At 46.0% G+C, this 25,488-nt stretch overlaps 1 protein-coding gene across 8 annotated transcripts in view; it reads left to right on the top strand.

Moving 5' to 3' along the window:
* KDM2B (lysine demethylase 2B) overlaps positions 1-25,488 on the top strand; it is a 1,898,564-nt gene that overhangs the window by 1,100,091 nt on the left and 772,985 nt on the right. For all 8 annotated transcript variants that reach the window (XM_069619581.1, XM_069619583.1, XM_069619582.1 and 5 more), the window contains exon 11: positions 11,190-11,644. In XM_069619581.1, coding sequence (XP_069475682.1) covers positions 11,190-11,644 — 455 coding nt within the window. The remainder of the gene's footprint in view (positions 1-11,189; positions 11,645-25,488) is intronic.

Here is a 25,488-nt window from a genome sequence, read left to right as displayed (position 1 = left end):
AAAGGAGCAGGTAGGCAAAAGGTGAGGGGGAATTGCACCGACAAGAGATACTCATAGTGCAAGGTAGCAGGGCAAGACAGGAAAACAAGGGTTCAAGGAACAGGGAAACAAGGATATTCACAAGGCACGTAGCGGACTCCAAATTCAAAATCAGAAGCAACTAGTTTACTGCAGGCTAGAGTTTATCTAGTTGCGATCACATGACCTGAACGTGCGGCAGCCGTGGTGCGGGTCGACGTCGCTGCCCTAATCTCCATGGTATCCGCCAATGCAAGAACCCTGAAGGACGAGGTTGTACCAAGTTCTTATGGCCGTGAATTAAGCCTCTAATACGAGTTAACCGGGTAACCGAGTGGATCGTGACCGCTGATGCAATGTAGCCTGACCCTGTTTTCTCTGAGACGGCGGGGACGGCGCTAGCCTAATTAGACTACTGCGGATCCCGGGCCGATTCCTGACAGTACCCCACCTCAAAGAATGCCTCCCTCTACGGGAAACCCAAAAATCCCGCAAACAGGTCGGAGCGTGTATATTTTCCAAAGGCTCCCAAGTCCGGTCTTCCGGCCCATAACCCTTCCAGTCAACAAGGAAGAGGCGGACACCACGACGAACCTTGGTGTCCATAATCTGCTGAACCTCGTACTCGTCCGAGCCAATAGCAGGTAGGGGACGTTTCGGGACTAGTAACCGTGAACCCCCTTGAACAGGTTTCAGGAGCGAGACGTGGAAAACAGGATGGATCTTCCAAGTGGAAGGAAGCTGTAAACGGACAGCCACCGGGTTGATTACTTCAGAGACCGTGAACGGGCCAAAGAACCGAGGCATGAGGGAACTGCGGCCAGGTAAGCGCAAATTCCGTGTGGATAACCAGACCTGCATACCTGGGGAGTATGCTGGAGATGCCGAACGATGGGCATCCTCATGCTGTTTACTACAGATGTTGTCTCACTTGGGTATGCAGAACCGTAACTGACTGGACACAAGAATCAGCTGCCGGGTTACTGGATCCAGCAGACAAAGGCAATGGCAAGGTACGTGGATGATGTCCATAAAGAGCAAAAAACGGGGTGACCCCTGTGGCAGTATGCAAGGAATTATTATACGCAAATTCAGCCATGGCCAAACAAGATGTCCAAGAACCCTGATAATGGAGAAGAAGACAACAGAGGTATTGTTCTATAGTTGTGTTGATTCTCTCCGTTTGCCCGTCAGTCTGAGGGTGATAGGCGCTGGAATACCTGCCTTCTATGCCCAAGGACATTGTGATAGCCCTCCAGAAACGTGAAGTGAATTGTGATCCCCGATCCGTGACAATGACACTAGGAAGACCGAAACGTCGGAACACATGGGAAATGAACAATTCAGCTAGGACTGGGGCAGAAGGCAATACCGAACAGGGTATAAACAAGGCAGACTTCGTCAAATAATCGACAACAACCCAGATGGTATTGTGGCCATCGATTGGAGGTAATTCTACAATGAAATCCATAGATATCATAGTCCATGGTAACCTGGGGATGGGCAAAGGATGCAACAACCCCATAGGTTTTGCATGAGATGATTTGCCCTGAGCACAAACAGCACAGGTCTTGATGTACTGGATAGTGTCGGACCTCATGGTAGGCTACCATGCCCATCTCTCCAGTAATTCCATGGTTTTCCTACTCCCCGGGTGTGCAGAAAACTTAGAATCATGGCACCAATTCAATGCCATGGAACGAGTTGCGTCGGTGGGAAGATATATTTTTTCATGAAGATAAGGTAGCAAATTCATGACCCTGATATTCTCATCCTTAATGATCTGTGGGTTTTGCTTAACCCAGTTCTCCAGGAGAGCCCTTAACGTAGGATCGACCGTACTACCACAAATCACCTGACTGGGGAGCAATACTGGAGTAGGAACTGGTTTTGATGCGTCGGTTCCCGGAATACGTGATAGGGCGTCTGCCTTGGTGTTACAAGAACCCGGCCGATAAGTGATCGTGAAATTGAAAGCAGAAAAAAACTCATGCCAGCGAGCTAGTCTGGCCGTGGTACATTTCACAGAGCGAATGGCAACTAGATTGCGATGATCAGTGTATACCTGGACAGGAAGCTGGGTACCAAGCAAATGATGCCTCCAGACGGTGAATGCGTCTTTTACGGCCAAGAGTTCACGCTCAGTGATTGTATAATTCCGTTCATGAACGAAGAGTTTCCTGGAGTGGTAGGCTACAGGATGTAGTGCCGTAGAGTCACGACAGGCCTGTGATAGAACGGCTCCTACTGCCGTATCGGAGGCATCCGCCTCGACCACATATTGCTGAAGTGGGTTAGGATGTTGGAGTACTGGGGCCGTAGTGAAAGCTAACTTGAGGGATTCAAAAGCGTCTTGAGCCTTTTGATCCCAGGCAAAAACCTTTTTGTTGCTAGTCAAGGACATCAACGGAGCGACGATTTCAGAGAATGAACGGACAAAGCGCCGGTAAAAATTGGCAAATCCCAAGAACGACAGCAATGTTTTTAGATCTTTTGGAACCGGCCAATCCAAAACTGCTTTTACTTTGGTCTTACTCATCTGTATTCCCTGGTCTGTTATGTCATACCCAAGAAATTCCACAGATTTCACGTGAAAGATGCATTTTTCTCGTTTAGCATACAGGGAATGTTCCTTTAATCGTTGTAAAACTTGACGAACATGTTGTACATGGTTTTCATAGGAGTCTGAATATATGAGAATATCATCAAGATACAGGACAAGAAAGCGATCACTCATATCTCTGAATATGTCGTTAACGAAATGTTGAAATGTAGCTGGGGCGTTGCACAGCCCAAAAGGCATTACACAATACTCAAAAAGACCATATTTGGTCTTAAAAGCCGTTTTCCACTTGTCCCCATCCCTTATTCTGACTAAATTGTAAGCCCCTCGTAGGTCTAGTTTGGTGAAGATCTTAGAAGACCCGAGTTGGTCAAGAAGGACAGATATTAGGGGAATCGGATATTGATTTCTGCACGATAGTCTATACATGGCCTGATATCCCCTTCCTTTTTGGGTACAAAAAACATTGGAGAAGCAGCCGGTGAACGTGAGTGACAGATAAATCCGTTTAAGGATTTATCGATATATTCCTTTAGAATACCTTCCTCCTTTTGCGTCAGTGAGTAAATACGACCGACAGGTATTTTGGCCCCAGGAATCAGATCGATAGGACAATCATATGGCCTATGAGGAGGGAGGATTTCTGCTCCTTTCGCATCAAAGACATCCCCAAAGGCAGCATATTCTTCGGGTAATGGTGTAGTAACAATGGCTCCGATAGTGGCGACGCATTGCAACAATGGTCGGCACAGATTCTTTGATTCGGGAATCGAGGAAAAACATGAGGTCTCACAATAGGCGGACACAAATTCCAGTTCCCCGGAGTTCCAATCTACCACCGGATTATGACGTCTCAGCCAAGGTAGACCCAAAATGAGCCAATATTGTGGTGCTGCGATCAGATCGAAACTAATCGTCTCTTCATGACCTTGGCAGGTGGTTAGCACCAAATCCACCGTTTGTTCCGTAACTAAGCCAGAAAGCAGAATCAAACCATCCACAGTATTGACCATTTCTGGTTGGGACTTGGTAACTACTGGGATGCCTAGTTTCTTGGCGAAGGTCTCATCAACATAATTACCGGTGGCTCCAGAATCCAAAACCGCATCAATGAATCATTCCTGGTCCGAGGCAAGGGTGCAACGGGTAGGAACAAGGAAAGGCCTCTTAGACATGGAGTCGAGGAATGGTGAGCTCGGCAGAGTGACTCCCTCTACTGCTGGGCTTTGGTGTTTCCCTGACGCTTGGGTTTCTTAGTGCAGGTTTTTAACAGATGTTCTAATGAACCACAATAGAAACAAAGGTTGTTCTTCTTTCGGATCTCCCTTTCTTCAGGAGTTAAAGGACCCCGAATAGCTCCAATCTGCATTGGTTACGGTCCGCCCTGAACGGGAGCTGGAGGTAACATAGCCAAGGGTGTAGGACTATTTCCGCTGGCACGCTTACGCCTAAGGGTCGGCAGTACAATCCCCGACGAAACAAGGACGCTCCTACCTCCGCCCCTGATGGTACCACGGCAGTCTCTAGTCCGTACCGGGGAACGGAGAGGAGTAGTGTACCGGCAGTCTTGATGAGGAGCACTGGTCAGGTGGATCCCCAGAAGCCGGAGGAAATCCTATGCAGTCCACGCGTGAGTATAAACCAGGTTGATCAAGTTGAGAGGCAGTGGCAATCCATAAGGCAGTCCAGGTTGGTAGCTGAGAAAAGTTCAGAAGACAAAACGTGAGACAAAGGCAAATCCTGGGCGTGATCCGGTTCGGCAATAATTTAGCAGTGGGGCAGAACGGGGTTAGTTCCGCGGGAAGGCTGGAAAGATGAAAGGAGCAGATGGGCAAAAGGTGAGGGGGAATTGCACCGACAAGAGATACTCAGAGTGCAAGGTAGCAGGGCAAGACAGGAAAACAAGGGTACAAGGAACAGGGAAACAAGGATATTCACAAGGCACGTAGCAGACTCCAAATTCAAAATCAGAAGCAACGAGTTTACTGCAGGCTAGAGTTTGTCTAGTTGTGATCACATGACCTGGACGTGCGGCAGTCGTGGTGCGGGTCGACGTCGCTGCCCTAATCTCCATGGTAACCGCCAATGCAAGAACCCTGAAGGACGAGGTTGTACCAAGTTCTTATGGCCGTGAATTAAGCCTCTAATACGAGGTAACCGAGTGGATCGTGACCGCTGATGCAATGTAGCCTGACCCTGTTTTCTCTGAGACGGTGGGGACGGCGCTAGCCTATTTAGACTCCTGCGGATCCCGGGCCGATTCCTGACACCATCATACCATCAAGCTCCTCTTCGAAGAGGAAGTCATCTACCCAGGCTAAACTACGGCAAAATCTGAGAAGCCAATCGGCACAGGCGAGGACCTTGTTGGCTGTTCCGTCGATGGCTACTACTACAACGGCAGCTAAGGATGCTGATCCTACGCGGGTAGCTCCCATGGCTCAGAAAGTGTCCCTGCCCCCAAGGGCCGACACCGCCGCAGTGACTTTGGCAAAGTCCGCAGGCACGCCGGAAGGGGTGAAACCAGCCCCCGGTTCAAGACCCTCTGGGAGAAAAAAGGGAGGGGGTGTGAGGAGGCCCCGAAACAGCCCTCCCAGGCCGTCGCCCAAGCTATGGAGGTTTTGTCCATGGATGATGAGGATCAGGAGTCATTGCATACGGTCCACGAGGACGTGGACGAGGAGGACAACGGCAGCAACGACGACGACGTTGCAGGGACTAGTTTTCCTGTTCTGCCTTCTCAGTCGAGGGACATTTCCTTGGAATATTCTATCGACTCTACACACCTTGGTGTCAGAGATCCAGATGAGAATGCCTCCGACTCCTGTACCTGTGGTCCCCCAGGTCCCCGATCAGCCTCCACCAAAGAATAGGAAGTGTCATCTGATGCCCCCATATCAACCTCCTCCACCATGTCGGGCCCCATCTCCCCCAGCAGACCCAGACACAGGGACAGGAATGGATACCGCCACAACAATGGACGATGAAGAAGACATTGTCGCAGCAGACGTTGAATCTCCACATTAGCATGCTCCACATAGGGTGTTGCCACCGGATGAGGTGGGTCGTTCCACTTCGCCAGGGCCTCTGAGGTATTCCAGCTGGTGCCCCAGGAAACCAAGAAGGAGAGCTTCTTGTAGCAAAGGCGCAAGGCCAAGCGGACGACTATCATGGCAGTGCCCTTTCTAGATGATGTTTGGGAGGTGGGCCTGGTCCTCATGAAGAACCCTTGTACAGCTCCAGCCAAGCGGATAGGCTGGAGAAGAAATACAGGGTGCCGGACTTCCCACCCAAGTGCCTCACATCGCAACCATCGCCGCACTTGGTGGCGTCGGCGGCCATGAGGAAACGGTTGGCTAACCCGTCCTTGTCATCTTCGGTCTCTCCGGACAGCGAGGGGGGAAAAGGATGGACGCCATTGGGAAAAAGGTGATTTACACTGCAGCGTCCACAATCAAGGCAGCCAAGGCAGGGAATTGTGGTACAAGCTAGGACCGATCTTGGAGTTCCGGCGATAAGAAGATGGAAGCTCTTGCTCTCTTCCAGGAAGGGGAAGTGGTGTTGGATCACACCATCACAGTGGCATTGGACGTCGCCGACACAGGGTTCCGGCAGATGGGGAACGGTGTCTGCCTTGGTCGACAGGGATGGATGAAAGCCACTCATTTCCATCAGGAGGTCCAAGCGAATGTGCTAGACTGGCCCTTCGAAAGGGAAAATCTGTTGGGGAAAGCCGTGGACGAGTTCCTCCAGGCCATCATGACGGATACAGAGACGGCCCGTTCCCTCTGCACTCTCCAGCAGCACCGCTCGTCGTCTTTTTGCTCCTCCAGGGGAAAGTCAAACAGGTCTTCAGAGGGGTTCTCCATGTCGTACAGACAGCCTTCCCGTTCCTCAACGCAAGAAGCCTACAGAGGCCGCTCCCAGGCACTGCGCTCCTGCCATGAGTGGGAGCTGCTTCAGGATCAGGTGGACTGCCTGTTCGTCAGGTGGGGCAGTCCCCACAGATCGATGTATTTGCGACGGCGGCGATCTCCAAATGCAGATGTTTGCCAGCAGATTTCACCACCAGAGGAGCCTAGGGGACGCGTTTCCTCTGTTCCTTCTCCTGCTACGAGTCATCAACACACTCAGACAGTGTCAATGCAAGATGATACTCAACGCCCCGGTGTGGCCGAGGCAGATTTGGTGTCTGGACCTTCTCAGCCTGTCAGCGTCACCTCCAGTCAATTTGCAGGTGGTTCCGGACCTTCTCACTAGCGAGGGTGATGCAATTCTTCATCATGAACCAGGATCGCTGAACCTGAAGGCTTGGCTCCTGCAGCCTTAGATTTTGGAGGTTATCGGTTGCCAGCGGACTGCATGGAGGTCCTCGCCAAGGCCAGGGAATCTTCGACATTAAAGTGCTACGGCCATAAGTGGAAGCGTTTTGCTACAGGGTGCCGGTCGCAGAAGATTACTCTTTTTGAGGGTCACAGCGCCACAGATCCTTCCATACTTGCTATCCTTGGCAAGGGCAGGTCTGGCGTACGCCTCCATCAAGGTGCATCTGGCAGCTATCTCCCACTACACCAGATCCCCAGGAAGATCCTTGCTTTGGTCCCACAGACTCATCAAGGAGTTTCTAAAAGGACTTTTCCAATCTTTCCCGCCGGTGAAGGCTCCTGCCACAGCGTGGGAACTCAACAGGGCCCCCTTTGAGCCTATGCATCAGTCCCCACTCAAGTTTCTCTTGTGGAGGATGACTTTCCTTGTGGCCACCACCTCTGCCAGACGTGTAGGTGAAATCCAGGCCCTATTCTGCAAGCAACCGTACCTGACTTTCCACGGATCAAGGGTGGTACTGCATACGCACTCCTCATACATGCCGAAGGTTCCGTTGGAATTCCACCTCAACAAGCCTTTGGTGTTACTGGTTTTCTTCCCAAAACCTTTGTCGCTGGGGGAAAGGGCTTTGCACTCGCTGGACGTTGCCTGTGCCCTGAAGTTCTACGTTACACGCACAAAGAGTTTTTGGAAGACTTGACAACTGTTCGTGAATCATGGAAAGCCTTGCCCAAGGCTTCCATTTGAAGGTGGCTCTCCGGCTGCATCACGCACTGTCATCGGTTGGGGAACCGACCGCTACACGGCCGTCGGAGAGTACACTCCACCAGAGCGATTGCTGCGACAACGGCATTCCTGTCTGGTGTGCCTCTGCTGGACAACTGCAGCGCTGCTATGTGGAGATCCACGCACACCTTCACAAAGTTCTACTGTGTCTACAGGGATTCCAGGGAGGAGACCAGAGTCGGCCAATCAGTGCTACGCAACCGGTTCGCTTGAGGTGAGTCTGTTCCAGAGGTAAGAGTTAATTGCTTCTGTTGAGCCTTGGCAATTCCCTTGGTTGGTTAATGTTGTACTGCAGTGTATTTGTTATTCATGAGCATGTGAATCCATGCCAGACCCCATGCTGGAGAAGGTTTCAGTTACTTATCTGTAACTATTGCTCTCCAGCACGGGTTTGGCATGCATTCACATGCAAACCCTCCTTCTGGCCCCTCTGCGGCTCTTCTTGGTTATACTGCCACTTTACGTGCTTACCAAATCTGGCAGTATGGCCCAGAACACAGTGATTGGTTTAGAGGACAAATACAGTTTTGAAGTGAAAGTGAAATAGTTTTTTCTTTTACCGGGGATTCTCAGCCCGATGACGGGGAATATTCATGAGCATGTGAATCCATGCCAGACCCATGCTGAAGAACAGTAGTTACAGGTAAGTAACTTAAACCGTATAGTGTATAGCTCTAACGGGTAGGTGACTTTTTTTTATAGAAATGGGTATAACCAATTGAAGAATTGTTAAATGAACAAGTTCATAATCTCCCGATGGTTAGGGGGCAATCATGTGGTTGGTGGCATCAGTAGCAGCGTAGGTGTCTTGGACAATACTGGACTATTAAGTCAGCTCAAATGCAGGGCTACTTGGGGATACAGTAAAGTAACTTAAATGGTAAGTGGCTACAATGGCCGAGTTGTAGAGTGTGATGAAGTTCAATGTTTTAGGCCGGTTGATGGACTGGGGTGATGATGGGGGCCAGGTACACCAACCGCTCCCTGACGTAGCCTCCAGAGGAGGTAAACTGATGATGTACTGGCCTGCACCGTCCATCACTAGCCTTAAGAACGCCACCTGTCCATTGCATACAAATGGGCCTTGAAATAGAAAGGGACAGGGCACGCTGTAAAGGGAGGAAACCCCTGAACCAGGCCCATCTGGGGTAGAGGCCTGGGGCTCAAAGGTTCAGAGGAGGAATACCATCTAGTAGCCAATGAGAAGAGGCTGGCTTTAGCAGGGGGACACACCACTGATGATAGAAAACCACCCAGTTACCCCATGATAAACCACTCTGTTGACCTCAGATAGTCAAGGAAGCCCTAACCCACTTAGTGAGTTCAGCAGAAAGAACATAGATCTGCGGCCTCAAATTACCTATTACTCAGGCTTTTATACTTGTTCTAGAGCTAATATATATTGCAATGTGAAGGCTCTACATTTACGACTACATCACCAGCTGTCATTGCAACCCATGGAACAAAAATCAGCACCAGAGACTTTGCCCAGCAAATTATTTCAGCCAGACCAGTCTGTTACAATTGGTACACATCTGTGAGCAGACGGATCTGTGGATACTTGTAAGTCATTATACTCTGTAGACCACACTTAGAGGTTGCGCAGCATTTGTACTCGCTTTGTACACGCTTCTAAATGGAAACATTAGGATTTGTAAGTTCTGCAGGGAATTATGGGTTAAGCTGCAGGGAGATACTAGCCTGCATCTTCTTAAATGTGGGAGTGGGTGGAGCTTACCATGGTTTGCTCTGTAGAGAAGGTCTTGGTCCCTTTCCTTATTGTTTTAGCTCTGTGTCCCCCGCAACCATTTCCCCGCCCTCTAGGAGTGGAGTTGTGTCATGACATATGACCCAGGCATGCTTTGAGTGTCATCTGAAATACCCTTCATCTCCCCGTTAGTGCTTTGCATGCTATTTAATTCCTATATTTAGGATTAATAATGACGATTCAAGCATACAAATGTTAAATGCACGTAAGGCATTCATATTTTTTCCAAATGACATTTTTTCACCTAAATTAATTTGCCGCATTTTGTACCACTTACCGCAAACACATAGTAGGTAAGTTCGGGTTGGGGGTTGTCGGGAGGGCTGAGGGGTCTTTTCTTTTCAGTAAAAAACAGTAAAATCAGCACACAAATAAAAGGCAAACTGTCATTCGCCAAAACAAATTTGCGGAATGTTCATGGATCCGCAAGTAACCCTAGTTCTCCTGAAAGCTTTATCTTCATCATAGTCAGAAGCAAGCCACCCTCCTCCCCTAATATCAGACTATGAGGGTCAAAATTAGGAAAGGCACCTCCACTATCATTCTACCCAAGCAATTAAGGCTACCTGCCACTGCAGTGCATTGTTGGGGCTCTTTGGCAGAAATGTCTCTTAAAGCACCAGTGTTCACCTGTGTGTTATTGCATTCATCACATTTCTTGTTTTTGTTTTATTCCCAGGAACTTACATGCCAAAACAATATGTTTGTTTTTATTTACCTTTGAAAAAAGAAAAATAACCCATTGAAAGATAAATGAGTTTATAAAAAAATTAAATGTAGCTTAATCTTGTTAAAATATGTTCAGGGATCCCGCTCATGCGCTGGGATAGTAACATGTTAGTGAATGTAATTAAGATACTCTGGATGGAAAACTATGATGACAAGAAAGTAATATTGCCTTTAATTTCTTCAAGTTTCTGATTAGCGCAAGCCAGTCTTTAACAGGTGAGCATGTATCTAGATCCATTTTTAAGTTGTCATCAAAAATGGCCCCCAAGATGTTAGACTGAGATGTATCGACGATGGCTATATCTTCTATTTATTTCGCCCAGACAACAACCTCAACACTTTGCTTTTTTACAGACATTTACTTCTCGCATTGACATCATCTTGCATTTATTTTGTCTGCAAATCACTTCATCAAGATGACAATGGATATGATTAAAGTTAAGTTAGCTGTAAGGTTAGGGTTGGCAAAAAGGTGGTGGAGGGGAAAGAGTATGGGTTAGAAAATAAGGACAAATAAAGGGTCTCCCATAGTAATGACAAAGTGAATGTTAGAAGAAGTGAAAGACAGAAGAAGTAAATGTAAGAAGAGTTCAACGTTGCAAAGTAGATGTATGGTGAAGTGAATGCAGAAGGAAGTAAAGACACATAAATATAGTGCATAGCAAGGCAATAACTTAGGTGCAGTAGTTTGAGAGTGGAGGGCCTTCTTGTTTTAAACTATTTTCATCCCAACCAATGTACATCTGTTTTAAGCCATAAACATGTTTTTCTCTAAACTGTGGGCAAAACATGTATGTTAATAAGTACACCACTTTGGATAACATTTGCTATGCCATTTAAGAATTAGGAAATATTGTGTTCACTATTTGGGTATTTTAATCAATACTGTTAAATGTCACGCAAGATAACCTGGCCTGTGTTGATAGTTTGCCTTCAAAATGTAAGTACTTATGATATGTTTCAAATTATGGCAATAAGATAATGTTTTGTCTGTTTTAGATACGTGCAGAAAACCCAGCACAGACAGCTTTTCGTCTGATTCCATGTTAGACATGGAAGAAGAATCCTGTGATGCCCATAACCGGGAGGAGAAAGATGACCTTGTGGAAAGGAGTTGCAAGCTATTGGCAGATAGCTCCTCTTCGCCCGTCAGCACACATTCAGAAGGGAAGGAGACCCCAGGGAAAAGACAAAAGGATGCAACCATTGGTTACTTCAAAAGGACGCTGTCCAATGAGTCAGACGACAGTGTGAAGTCCACAACACCTGTGGACTATCCTAAAACACCAGCCGATTCACCAGCTACAGATGTCTCAGCAAGGTGGACTCACCTTACAGAATTTGAACTTAAGGGCTTGAAGGCCCTTGTGGAAAAACTTGAATCCCTTCCAGACAGTAAGAAATGTGTTCCAGAAGGCATCACCGATCCTCAGGCGCTTCTAGAAAATATGAAGGTGAGTGGGAGAAAGATACGCACTAAATTGTTCAGAAGTACATCACGCATCTGAGCATAAACCACTCTGTATCCTCTCAGCTGGTAGCTGTTGAGAATGCTGCAGAAGCAAAGTAACAATGAGTGGAAGCATGTGGCTGTGTAGACACATTGCTGCTGAATTGCTGAGGGCCACCCGAATATTGGAGGCATTTGCTGCTATGCAGCCATTCTATGCTTGTGCTCAAGAAAACAAGAGACAGCAAGTCGCATGTGCTTTAGGGGCTTCTGGTTTTTGTTGTAATTCTAGTTTGAAGCCTGTAGAGCTAAAACGGTAGACCCAACTCCACACGTTCATTTTTGCTGTTTGGAATGTGTTTTAGGTTCACATGCTATGCATAGTCCATCTAGTGGGTGGGCCTGAGTATGGTATGTTATTTGACTGCCTTTAGAACTGAAACAGTACACCAAAATTAAACAAGGCCAACTTTGAAAATAGGATGCATCATTTATTAGTTATACATTTTTTAGATGCATTATTTTTAAATCTGTAAGACATCTATTTAAATAATACAATTTAGCATAATTTGTATAAATGTTTTTTTAGTATTAATGTTTGGATAATTAAAACAACATTAATACAATATTATAATAGACATGACTCAAGTAAATTTAAAAGTGAAAACCAAAAGGTTCAACACGTTTAATCCTGGACACACATTGGGTGTTGAAGTTAGTTAAGAGTCATACCAGTTTCTGTATCCCTTTCATATGCTTCCTATTCGAATGCCAAAGCTTTTATTTGATGAGGTTAAAAGGGCTATTACAAGGTTCCTTTGGCAGGGAAAGAGAACAAGGGTAGCCTATGACTCTTTGACACTACCTAAAGATATGGGTGGGGCGGGGCTTCCAGACTTGAAGAAGTATTACCAAGCCGCCCAACTGCGAATCTTGATTCCCCACCTGCGAAATCATAAAGAACCTCAATGGATTGCAATGGATAATCACTATCTGGCCCCGGCAACTGTCTCTGAATGGCTATCGGTACCGAGAGACAAACTGTTACAGAGACTGAGGAATCACCCGATACTGGGAACCATTTGGGAAATATGGAGGGAGGGAAGTGACATGCGTAAAATTACTTCATGGCCGTCCCCCCTGAGTCATTTATGGGCCCCTGGCATCAGAGAAAGCACCCCCAATCTGGAAAGATTCCAACCCTGGTTTGAGGCTGGCCTGGAGAGGGTGGGTCAGTTGTGGGAAAATGGCTCCTTCATAACAATCTCAGAATTGGGCGAGAACCTGGGTTTGGGCCCCCTATCTGTCTTCCATTTTTGCAGATCAAAGGTGTTCTAACAAAGGATGTATGGAAAGATAACGTAAGTAGAGAACTTACCCCTTTTGAGAAAATGTTGAATTCTAGAACAGAAATGAAAGGATTAATATCTGTCATGTATAGGAAACTGATCGAAGCTGGGAAGGACTCCACGTTGTCCCTGAAGGATAGATGGGAGAGAGATCTGGGTGAAGTAGTTGACCCGGACATGTGGGGAAGGATGTGCAAGGCTGCCCCCAGGTTTCTATATCCAGCCAATACAAACTTCATGCGATGAAACTGTTACACAGGTGGCAGTATGACCCCCCCCAGGCTCTCCAAAATGTTTGTCGCCGAGCCTGCTGTGCTGGCGTAAATGTGGTGGAATTGCTGACTACTGGCACATGTGGTGGAGCTGCCCCCGGATCAGGGTTTATTGGGACGAGGTCCTGGGTGGATCAAAGACCTCGATGTAATTCAGAGGACTGAGGATCCTTTTCTTATCCTCTTTGGTTTTGAACAATGTGATGATGAACGAAATAGAATTAAGGGTCTAGCAGCTCATCTCTTGTCAGCAGCCTGTGCTGCCCTAGCAATTAAGTGGAAATCTGAAAGTATACCAAGTAAGGGTGAATGGGTTAATGGAGCATTGAACATTTGTGTTATGTAAAACATAACCTCAGCCTTGCATGCACAATCTGTTCAATGTGACATGCTTTGGGAAGACTTTGTATCGAAATATATGCTGGACTCTAATCACTAGAACGTGGAATGGGAGAGGATAGACACATGTGCTCCCCCGATGGGGGTTTACTGAACTAACCTGCTGGAAAAGATCTACAATAAGGCCCTGAGGATGCCATTATGAGACAACCAACCTTAGTACGTTTGCCACAGAAATTGCAACGTGCACCGATCGAGTCATTTTCAAATAAGTACATCCGTGAAGGAGTGAGGAGAGCGTGTTCCAGGGAGGATTGTGGTGGGGGGAACTTAGCTTGAATAAGTTAGGACATATTTTTGAGGGCTGAAAGTTTCAATTGTTTGTACATAACTTTGCTGGATCTTGATGATTGCTTTGTAAGGCCTTTCTCTATGCTTTTAAAAATCTTAATAAACTCAAATTTAAAAAAAAATAAGAGAGTCATACCAGAAGGCTTCGGCCTTATTGTGGACATGACGAATGCACATACTGAGGGAAGTCCCCACGTTTTCTTTGTTTTGATCATGCCACAGGACTTGCAGTGTTTTGAAAGAACCACTTTCCGGGAGTAGGTCATCATGTCAAATATGAGAGATATAACACCACACCAGACTATGGAAACAAACAAAGGATTATTTTTCTTGTTTGGGTGTTTTTGCAAAGAAGGCACATTTGTTTCCATAGATTTTCTCCTAAAATATAAAACAATGTTCTGCTGCACCACTAGTGTACAGGTGTTTTAGATTTGAGGCAGAATTATGTTGGGGCTCACAATCCCCAGCAAAATTAAACTGTACCAACTATATCCACTATAGAAGTGCATTATGTTTTGCATTTCTGTTATGGACCATAATCATGTCCACATTTTTGTGTCATCTATTACTTTTATGGTTAGCTACAGTTATAATCCATTAAATAGTTTTAAATTAATGTCCTAATTGCACCTCAGACCCTACTAGAAACAGGATATTTAAGGCTTCAATCAGAGTATGATGTTAACAGTAAAAATATGTGATATTTTAAATACCCCCGATATTTTGAATGCCACTCAATTATGTGTTGGGATGGCCTGGGATACTTACTGCACAGAGTAAATAGAAAGTACTGCATGGGGTAAACAACCAATATTTCTACCCCTTGCAACACTTTCTATGTATCCATCCAATACAGTAAATATCCCAGGCCATACCAACTCTTACTTAAGAGGCATTTTTAATAACGTGATATTTAAAATTACACGTTTGGAATAACACATATTTTCATAATGAAGCCATTAGCATTTTGTGTCTTTTGTGTGTAGGGAATCCTATTTTCAGGCAGCAGGGGTCATAATATAAAACATTTGACAAGCACATACAAGATGTTTGGCCAAGTGATGATGCTATTCACGGAAACATAAGAGTGCCCATCATACAGCCTTTTATCTGTAGCTTTAGTTTCTCCCCTAGGTATTTTTTCCACCAGGATACTTGATGCAACAGGCCATGGTTCTAAGCAATTTTAGTCCAACTCTATTGTTTCCGTTTCATTGAGCTTTTGCTAAAGTAGGACTTAATTCCTTCCTTTTACTGATGTGTCACTGAAACATACCTGTGTCTCCATGGCCAGGTCATAGTCCCCACCCCCGCTGTGTTGTCTGCTCATTCCCAGTGCTTGCATCCGGTACCCGGTGGTACTATGAGGGAGGATCATGAGGGAGTAGACGAATGCCGGGAGGAGGAGGTGAGGGACACAGCCCTCCCCGCCCCCAGAAGACACCTAAAATTCTGATTGCTTACTGCCATTTCAGTCAAGTAACACATAACACTCCTTTAACATCTCCTGTCAATAATGGCTCTTTGACCAGAAATCCTGAACAATATCACATTGAAAGAAACCGAAATTGTACAAACTCCAACTCCCAGAAAGCCTCAAGTACTGAGACGAGAAAGAATGAGTTAATGAGGATCAAGAGAAACACAAACATGCAGACTAGTTGTTTTGAGAAGGTCCAGGTGAGCGGGACATTTAAAAATGGTATCCGCTTTCATAACAGGAGAGCTGTGGAAGAAGGAAGCAGACCCGGAAATGAGAGAAGCAAAGCTGAAGCAAGACATAGTGCAGAGAAGGTCCATGCTGGAGGAAGTAGGCACTTCTACACAGCTGCTTGGAGGCGTTAGATACCGGTGTGGCACAAGGCTGGCAGGGACTCTGCAAGCACCAGGAAAGAACCGTCGGAGGGCTGGCGGCTACAGGGAAGTTGCTAGGAAAACAGTTGTGTAGAGGGACAACTGTTGTGCAGGCGAGTGAGCGTGGAGCTGCCCGGAGAGCTGAAGGGGACCATCCCAGAGCGGGAGCTTTACCAAAATGGCATGCCACGGTTCAGGAACGCTTCAGTACACCAGTGAGTCTACCCAGAGCCATGGGGGACCACGGGGCATACCGACAGGCGTGGGCACAATTAAGAAACTATTTTGAATACCGACCAAGTGAAGTCAAAAGACAAAATTTGAAGAATTCACCATACATGAAAAATCAAGGTGGGGAGAGTTGGAGCAAGCATTACCCCAAGCAAATTAATAGTAATGAAGATATACAATGTCAGAAATTGTCAGTGTGGGGAAAGTTGGAACAAGTAGAACTTCAAGCCAATGAAGTGGAAACACAATGAAGTAGTACAACTGTGTTGAATAAAAGGAAAGTGAACTCAAGAGGTAGTCCTGGTGAAAGGAGTACACCAGACAGTGAACATTGGGAGGCAAGATACCTGGCAGGGGAGTATTCAAGGGGATCTGTAACACCCAGAAAAGGAAGTTCTGGCAGGGGAGTATACCAGGAGGTCCGTTAACATTGTATAAAGAAACCACAATTTGTTTTCTAAAGTATATGATAAAGCAGTATACCAGAAATACTTTTGCCATCTTAAAGGAATTATTATTTGAAAGAGACACTTTGCCACCCTTGAGACGCTTTTGTTTGTAAGAGACACTTTTGTTATCCTTGAGGAACTACTGTTTGGAGGAAACACTCTTGCTATCCTTAAGGAACTGTTACCTGAAAGAGACACTTTCTGATGCTTGTTAATCTGCTTAGAATCACATGCTGTGCATAGAGTCCGACATCCAGTTGTAACCGCAGAGTATTGCATCTTGTTTTTTGAGAATCGAAAGGGGACATCGACATGGGCGTACCTGTTGCACTATTCCTAACGTGACATGTAGTGTACCCAAAATCCATCACGCGTCTAGCTCGCTCAGATAGTTTTTTTCCGTCCAGCTATCTGGTCGCCCTAATGCAGAGCTCTTCATAAAACATTGCGTCATTGTTATATTTCTCAACCTTCCGTCATTTATTTTGTCACTCCTTCCGACGGCTGATTCCTGTGCCACCGCCGAAGACTGCTGACGAGGTTCGATGGCGGTTAATCAGGTCGGCACTGCAGACCACGTGGCCCGGCCTTTTGGCCGGTCTGTACAGTAGGGAGAGTGGGGTCGGGGTGGTCATATTCTTTTCAAGAATGCCTTTCCTTTTCCCCTCTTTTTGTTCCCTTGGGTTTGTCATCACTAAAACGATCCCGCGCTATGGACAGGACTCCAATTAGATTTTTTCCTTCTTGTAAGGCAAAATATCTGTGCAAAGACAAGGACCCTCGGTGCAATAATTGTCTTCCCTATCGCGGCCTGTAAACGCCTACGTCCTAAGACTATTAAGAAGCACTGTTTGAAGCGGTGGGCGGCCTACGATATGTCGCAGGCTGAAGGTAATCCCCCTGCTGCCACAGCCACCGAGTGTGACGAAGGGATTAGCGATGACCAAGGCTCCACTTCGGAAGCCATTGACCATATGGCAGAGAGTTCTCGATCCGCAGCGTCCGTCCCCCGCCCTGATAAGTACGACATGAGTCCTGCTATGGGGACAATACATCCCGGTGACAGGGACGCACCCGTTTCCCCACACTAAGCACACAACCCACGGTTCTGCTTCGGCGGTCCAGTTCAAGCGCTCCAAAGGACACGTCGGATACTTTGGTCGTGCCCGCTGATCTTGATGGTCGGCAGCCCTCCCCTCAACCGCGTCAGCGGCATGCGTCCGGGCAGTCAAAAAGTTAAGGGTGCTAGCACCAAAACACACGCTGCCGTCGAGACGCTTCTGAAGAAAGGCCGGCACCGCTTAAGGCCTCAGTGACGCCGTAATCCACTGTGCAGCCACCGGCTCAACCGTCGCACCTCCCTGTAACCCCGAGCATCAGCGATAGTATCGCGAGGATCGCTTCGGTGGTTAAACAAAAGGAACAGTCGAAGGAGACGTCGAAACACAAAGAACGGCCTAAAGATGCGTGTAGAGACACGTTACATAGCCCGGATCCTCGAAGAGAGTACTCTGGGAACCCTTTGTCTTTGTCCAAGACCTTAGAATGAAAATCTCAACGTTCTGAAGAGGAAAATCATCAACAAGACCGCTTTCCTCCCCTGGACTCCTCTGGTTCATCATCATGGACCAGGGAGAAGTTTGAGGGGTGCATGAACAGACTAGAGAAGTTTGTTGAATTCTCAGAGAGGTTTGCTCCCAAGAGGCCTTGTGAGGAGTTTCCTTTTACGCCAATGGCCAAGTTTCAGAGGACCTTTGAGGATCCTCATGAAGAAAATGTTTGACCTTACTGATGACGAGGTTACTATAAATCCCTACATACAGGATGATGATCCCTTTGGGGACCCTACTGATGACCCTGCTGATCCCATGGATAATTGGAAAGACAGCCATCCGGTTGATAATCAACCTTGGGCGTCCCCTACTCTTACCCCGGACCCTGACGCTCTGTGTATGGATTCCCCTCCTACCACTCCAGTCCGTCAGGCCTCACCTGTGGATGATCAGATGGCGTTTAGCGCCATCTTAAAGAAGGCGGCTAAACATTTCCAGATCGCCACACAGGAGGCTTTGCCGGAGTCAGACTTTGTAGAAGACATACTGAAGGAAAAATCTCATGCTAGTCAGGCCATTCCCTTATTGAACTCTGTTAAGAGATGTCTGGCACCTTCATTGTTAACCCAGGGTAGAGAAGTTGTTTTGCCCTTCTCCTACCGACCCCCTTTACATTAAAGGGCATGCCATTCAGGATTCCCGGGTAGTGACCATTACGAGAAAGAGGGCGGGTGTCCCCATGTCTACAGGTGAGGCACTGCCTGATATAGAAAGAAGTTATATGCACTGGGAAAAAGGGTTACAACTGCTGCTGCATTCTCCACCCGAATAGCCAACAACACCACTCTATTGGTGAGCTACTCAGATGTACAGTGGAACCTGCTGCAAGAGGGCATTCAAGAGGTTCCTGAACCAATGCGAGCCAGACTACTCGCAATTGTATCGGAAGGCAAGCAAGTCAACCTCAACATTCTTAAGAACACTTTGGACACTGCTGAAACAGCGGGAAGGACCTTGGCCCAGGGTACCCTACTAAAATGGCACGTCTGGTTGAGGAACTCCGGGTTTAAGCCTGAAACCCAAGCAGCCTTAATAAACAAGCTGGCTGGGGAGACCAACTTGTTCAGTAAGGCCGTGGATTAAGCACTTGAGACTGCTAAAAAGGAACAGGAGACTCTCAACCTTAAACCAGATTACCCAAAGGCCTTCCCAATAGAGAGGGGGCGGCTCTCATTCCTTTCGTGGGCAATCTCGCTCCCCTCAAAACCAAAACCAGTATGGTTCAGGAAACAAGTGGTCTTCAGGACCAGGATCTAATACCACCACCACGTATCCACCTAGAGGGCAACGCCGTGGAAAGGTAGAGGCCGGAATTCCGCCCCCAGAGGCTCCCCGGCCTCAAGTCAGAAATGACCTTCAGATCTGGGTCCCCTCCCAGGCCTTCCCCGATCGGGGGACGTCTAACATCATTCCTCCATGCATGGGAGGGGATAATGACAGACCAGTGCTTGCGAAGAGACCGTCGCCTTCGGGTACTGCATAGAATTTTGCTGACCACCTCAATTCAGACTGCCAAAATCAAGACGCCTGATGCCGGAACACCTACGCATCCTGCTGCAAGAGGTCGAGATCATGCAGATAAAGGGCCCCATAGAAGTCGTCCCTCTTCTACAGGTAAACAAGGGTTTTTATTCAGGGTACTTCCTTGTACCCAAAAAGGATCTCACCATGCGCACTGTGCTAGACTTGCCCCCAGCAAACAAATTTGTCAAACCTCAAAAGTTTCGTATGGTCACGTTGCAGGAGGTAATCCCTCTGCTGAAACCGAGGGATTACATGGCAACACTGGATATGAAAGATGCATACTTTCATATTCATGATAGAAGACAAGCACTATCAGTTCAAAGTACTCCCCTTCGGCATTGCCTCAGCGCCAAGGGTGTTTACGAAGGTACTGGCAATGGCAGCAGCGCACCTTCGCAGAGAATCTGTTCCGGTTTACCCTTACCTCGACGATTGGCCCATAACAGCGGATTCCTACGGAACATGCCTGTTGAACACTCGAAAGACGATAGACCTCTTATTCAGCCTGGGATTCTCCATCAACGAGAAGAAATCCAGCTTAGACCCCAGTCAAGTCAAACAGTTCCTAGGGTCTCTAATTTCAGATCCCTCGGTATGTAGCCGGTCGAGAAGTGACAGTACACAAAGCCAAGCGACTGTTAGGGATGATGGCGTCCTGCATTTACTTAGTTCCTCACGCGCATCTGCGCATGCGTCCCATGCAAGAGTGGCTCAACAGCCAGTGGTGTCAGGCCAGCGGACAATGGATAGATCTGGTACTTGTCTTGCCAGCCCTCGTTCTCTCTCTGCAGTAGTGGTCGAGGGTAAACCTCTTGAAGGGAAAGACCTTCACCACCCCCGCAGTAGAAGCCACTCTCACGACAGATGCATCTCTCACAGGGTGGAGGGCTCATCTGCTTCATCAGACGGCGATGGCAGGTGGTCCCCAAGAGTAGCATCCAACCACATAAATCTGTTGGAGCTATTAGCCATATTCAAAGCACTGAAAGCCTTTCAGACACAGTTAGAAGGGAAGACAGTCCTGATTCTCACAGACAGCACCACAGCCAGGTACTACTTGAACAAGCAAGGGGGCACACACTCTCCAGGGCTATCCAGGCTATTAAATGTGGCACACTCCTACCAGCAAGTATTTGGTCCCCCTTGCTTGGGGTTTTTGTCAGGCTCTGATGTTCTCACCCGCTACAACGCATTGCCATCCTTGACCAACGTTTCAAGGAGTTTTTGGTCAATGGCTCCTGAGAGGTTCCGATATATAGTCTCATTCTAATTTTATAATTAATAGCTTATAGATCACTGTGGATCCATCAGCATTAAAGCTCTAAATCAGCTTCTTCTCTGCTTCTCCTGCCTTCAAGACAGCGTCCTGGACTGTCACACACTGTAAAAAACTGTGGGTTTATATTGTCTAGTCCTCTTGATTGATCTGATCAACAAATAAAGCCCTCGATTGGTGATCCCAAAACCATATTTTTTATTTGATTGTGTGTTTTAATTCATACAAACTTTTCAAAAAGTCACCTAAAAAGATAAATAGTACATTTGAGAAAAACAGAAAAAATATAATTTAAGATATATTCTCATACTGTCAAAATGTTTTCTCCTTAATTAACTCAATTACGCAATTGATAACATTAGAAGCAGCAAAAATTAATGAGCGCTGTGTTCTGCCTAAAATCATGTACCAAACATGTTTGAATATAAAATAATAATATAAAGAATTTTCATTATGTACAAAATGACCGAATATCTAGAATTTCACATTGGAGAATATATAATGGATAATATGGATAATTCTATAAAAGGTGTTCTAAGCGCTCAATCTTCTTCTCTGAATTACAGAATCGACATTTCATTTCTTTCCATCATGGTTGTTTCCCATATCCTTTTTGTTTGTACTAAAAATAATTCCTAATAACCCTAGAATGTGCTTTTCTTAAATAATCATCAAGGACGCTTCATTTTTTTCTCCCCAATACCCAGATCCCTAAATGTTTCATAGTGAATCAAGAAATCCCGTTTACCACACCAGTCACTATTCCAAATAGCTCTCCTAATCTCTAAACGATTATTAATCCGACTATCTGCAGAGGCATTCACTTCCTTTAAAATCTTATTGCAGGCATTTGCTCAAAACAGAAGAGTTTTGAAGTATTTTGTTGTACTGCTAGTTTCAGTGTAGGGAGTTAAGTTAGAAGGGCAAACTAAAATCTTACAATACAAATATAATGAACCCCATTCAAATATAGCCTCCGAGGAGGTAAGTCCTAGTTCATATCGAAGTGCTGAGCAAGGAGCGGCCTTGGGCAGGATTAATACCCTCCTCCAAAGCAAGCCCTCATTCCTGTGCCTGCTAATGCTGCGATTAGTGGGAATAAACTCCATATAGTAAAAAAAAAAAAAAAAAAGGATAATACCGGGAGAAATTAAAAGCGACCATGTTTCCTATCTAACTTAGTCATCTGTGCCACCACAAACGCAATGCCCCCAGTTCTCAGATGATTACAAATCTTTGATGTTTGACCTGACACACTGCACTTGTACACTGTTTAACTACAGATCCCACAATAAATCAAATGACACAACCCAAACACCCTAAAAATGTATCAAACACGCAGTGATTCTTTTGTAGTGTATATTTATCATTGCAAATAAACATACAGATCATGAAATGCAACATTAACAGTGACACAAATATCAGTTTGAATGTGGATAAGCAAGAATAAACAGCAAAGAAAAATAAATTCAAAATGAACACAGCTCAATGACAAAATGAGATGTATTTAACCCACTTCGACCTTTGGTCGTGAAATTTGGCAGGAGCCACGCTTAATATACAAAAACATGTAACTTCTCAGAAAACCATTTGCTTCACATTGCTTCTAGACAGGATTGTGAATGTTGGCAATGCCACACTTAGTGGATTTGTGAACATTAGCCTGCGCCAGACCCATACTAGATTGTGTATGTTAGCAATGCCACACTTAGTTTGTAAACTGTATCCTGCTTCACTTCTAGATAGGATTGCGAATGTTAGCAATACCGCACTTAGTTAGAATTGTGAACATTATCCTGCGCCGGACCCGGACAGGACTGTGGATATTGGCAATGCCACACTCAGAATTGTGAACATTAGCCTGCACCAGACCCTGGCAGGATTGTGAATGTTAGCCCGAGTCGCTTCTAGATAGCAATGCAAATGTTGGCATGTCCCACACTTGGATGGAGCTGTGAACATTAGCCTGAATCGCATCTGAATAGAAAGCAAATGTAAATGTTAACATGCCCCACACGTGTATCACTGCTTACCTGTTCCCCATGCTGTTGCTCTATATCTGTATCCCCCCTCCTGTCGCTGTAAACCCAGCCCCCTGTCTCTATATGTCTGTTTGTCGCTCTGTTCCCTGCAATCCTGTTCAAGTGCCTGGTCTCGGGGGCTTTAAAGATAACCATCATATCACATCACTACGCTTACTCTCTACTATACACCATCACTCAACTAGAGCACAGCTATATCCCTGATTAATTCGGCCTAGCTGTTCACATACAAATACAACCCCACAAACACCTCATCACCCTAATAAAACGCAACTAGCTCAGCACATTCCGGGCCAGTTGCTCACATATGTGTCATTCAGGCCTAACGCAGCCAGAGCCCAGTCTGGGTGTCCACCCACCAGACTGCACACATCCAACTGATATCTTCAGCACCACACCTAACGCTAGGATGCAGCTACCATCCTGCAATTACATCAGCTGCACACATATCTGGTGCACCCACGCACCCTACGATACTATCTCTCTACTGACCAGAACTACGGTTCCCAGGGCGTTCAACCTACCAACGCTTTGAGGTCATACCAATGATATATAGAGCGCTATATGAATGCCAAGTAACAAAACGTAACATAACCAAATGCGGAAACCGAATATAGTCACTAACAATTTCTTACCTGTCCCGCCCCAGATACCAAGAATATGAACAACTTCTCCTCTTATTGGATGCCATATATTCTTGCAATGCACTGAAATCCAATTGCAGCTTTATCAAATAAAACGAAATCTGCTTAAATCAGCCATTTTATAGGAGTATGGCCCAATTTGGGAGCATATGAATTCATCTTGCATAAATGGGTATTCAGATCGGAAATGTAAAGATTGAATAGAGCCGGGGCCAGCATGCAGCCTTGTAGTAGACCTTTCGAAGGGTTTACTTTAGTTTGATCTGTAAAGAGGTATTAGCATGCAGACTGATTAGGACATCTAAGATGGAGATGGGAAAATCCACGACTGCAATTTCTGCCACAGTTTTGATTTATGACATGATCAAACACCATGGATAAATCAACACAGTCTATAAAGCAAGATTGTGGAGCACACCTGGCTTGCTCTTGTATCAGATGTATTTATAAGACCATTCTGGCCAGTTCCTGTTCCCTTTCTGAAACCAGATTGGTGTAGAACAAGTCTAGACAAAACAGCAGCCCAATTTCCGATATGCACCCCAAATTGACTCAGAAAAAGGGTGTGTTTGCAAGTTATCCTGACCTAAATTATTCTAATTTATGAGATCCCAAAAGGAATGTGTTTGGTTCTTCAAAATAATCCAGAGCATATTTTCACTATCCCTCTGCATCAGCATACATTTATGGCTCTTCAGCCAATTTCTAGAAGATTGCTTTACATTTTTTCTTTGATTAATATCAAAGTGTGTATACTTGAATCGACGAAGGTTCTGTTTTAGTTCCTTCTTTTTTAGTGCTACTTTGCTATCAACATCATGATTATGAGGAGAAATGCCATTGCTGGAACCAGAGGCAACTCCTTTGTTAAAATCGGGCCCAATGAGATAAAGTGTATTAAAACAAATTCTAAAGGATGAAATGTTTGACATTTTCTATTGTGGCTCACTAATTGGTTTAATCTTATTTCCATATGTGTTTTATCAGTTGTTCTGGATCCACCCTATTGTAATTCGCAGCTGTTGGTAATCATCTCTTGGTAGTTGGTTTCATCTAACATCTCCTCAACAGTGGCCTTGGGTTTAAAGTCTCAGGCTTACTTTTTGAAGTCAGGCAGAGCTGTTATTGTAGCCACAGGACTCTGTGGTGACAGTGCCCAGTACCGGCTTCCATTTCCCCCCAAGTCTGCCTGAAACAGCAGTTGCAGGAGACATTGAAATGGAGTTCGCTCTAATACATCTAAGGAGGGTTTGCTGGGTGGCATGCTGGGAACTAGGGTCTGTAAGTTTGAGCGCAGAGGCCACATTGGGTGAATGAGGATTCCCCTTACCATCTGGGTCATTATCTGAATTGCATGAAGGATGTGTGGGAAGTAAAGACATCACTTCCTTCCTTTTTGCTGGTTTATGATTTTAGATTAAATATCCCAGATATCATTAGACACAAGGGTTTGGGATGGGTGCAAGGACTGTAGGGGGTTCTCCCATGTAACACCCCTGGCAGTACTTCACCTGGCTTGTGGGCATGTTCAACCCCCCTTCCCGCAAGACATTCGACCTTCCCACAAGCAATTTATGAATTGTGACTTTGTCACAGGAGTCCGAATCAACACCAGAGGGAATAGGTATTAGGAGGATTCTGTTCCCAACTGCCTTCTCCACCTTTTGTTTCTTAGTATAGGGGAAATGTATATTCAGGTCCCAGAAGCGCCAGTAGCCATTCCATTGATGCCAGGGAATTTGCCTTCTAGTTTACTGAACACTGACACCAGCCTATGCCCAATGATCGCACTCTGTGCTCACCCTTTACCTTTAAGGTCAGTGGTGCAGGAATCTGCACCAGCACCACTGGCCCTCCCCCTCGGTCACCACTAGCCCCGTTAGTATGAACCCTGATTTAGA

The sequence above is a fragment of the Ambystoma mexicanum genome, chromosome 10, assembly GCF_040938575.1.
Source record: "Ambystoma mexicanum isolate Mex_15411 chromosome 10, UKY_AmexF1_1, whole genome shotgun sequence".
Taxonomy (NCBI): domain Eukaryota; kingdom Metazoa; phylum Chordata; class Amphibia; order Caudata; family Ambystomatidae; genus Ambystoma; species Ambystoma mexicanum.
The sequence above is the reverse complement of the archived record's forward strand: the minus strand, read 5'-3'. Positions and strand labels throughout refer to the sequence as shown.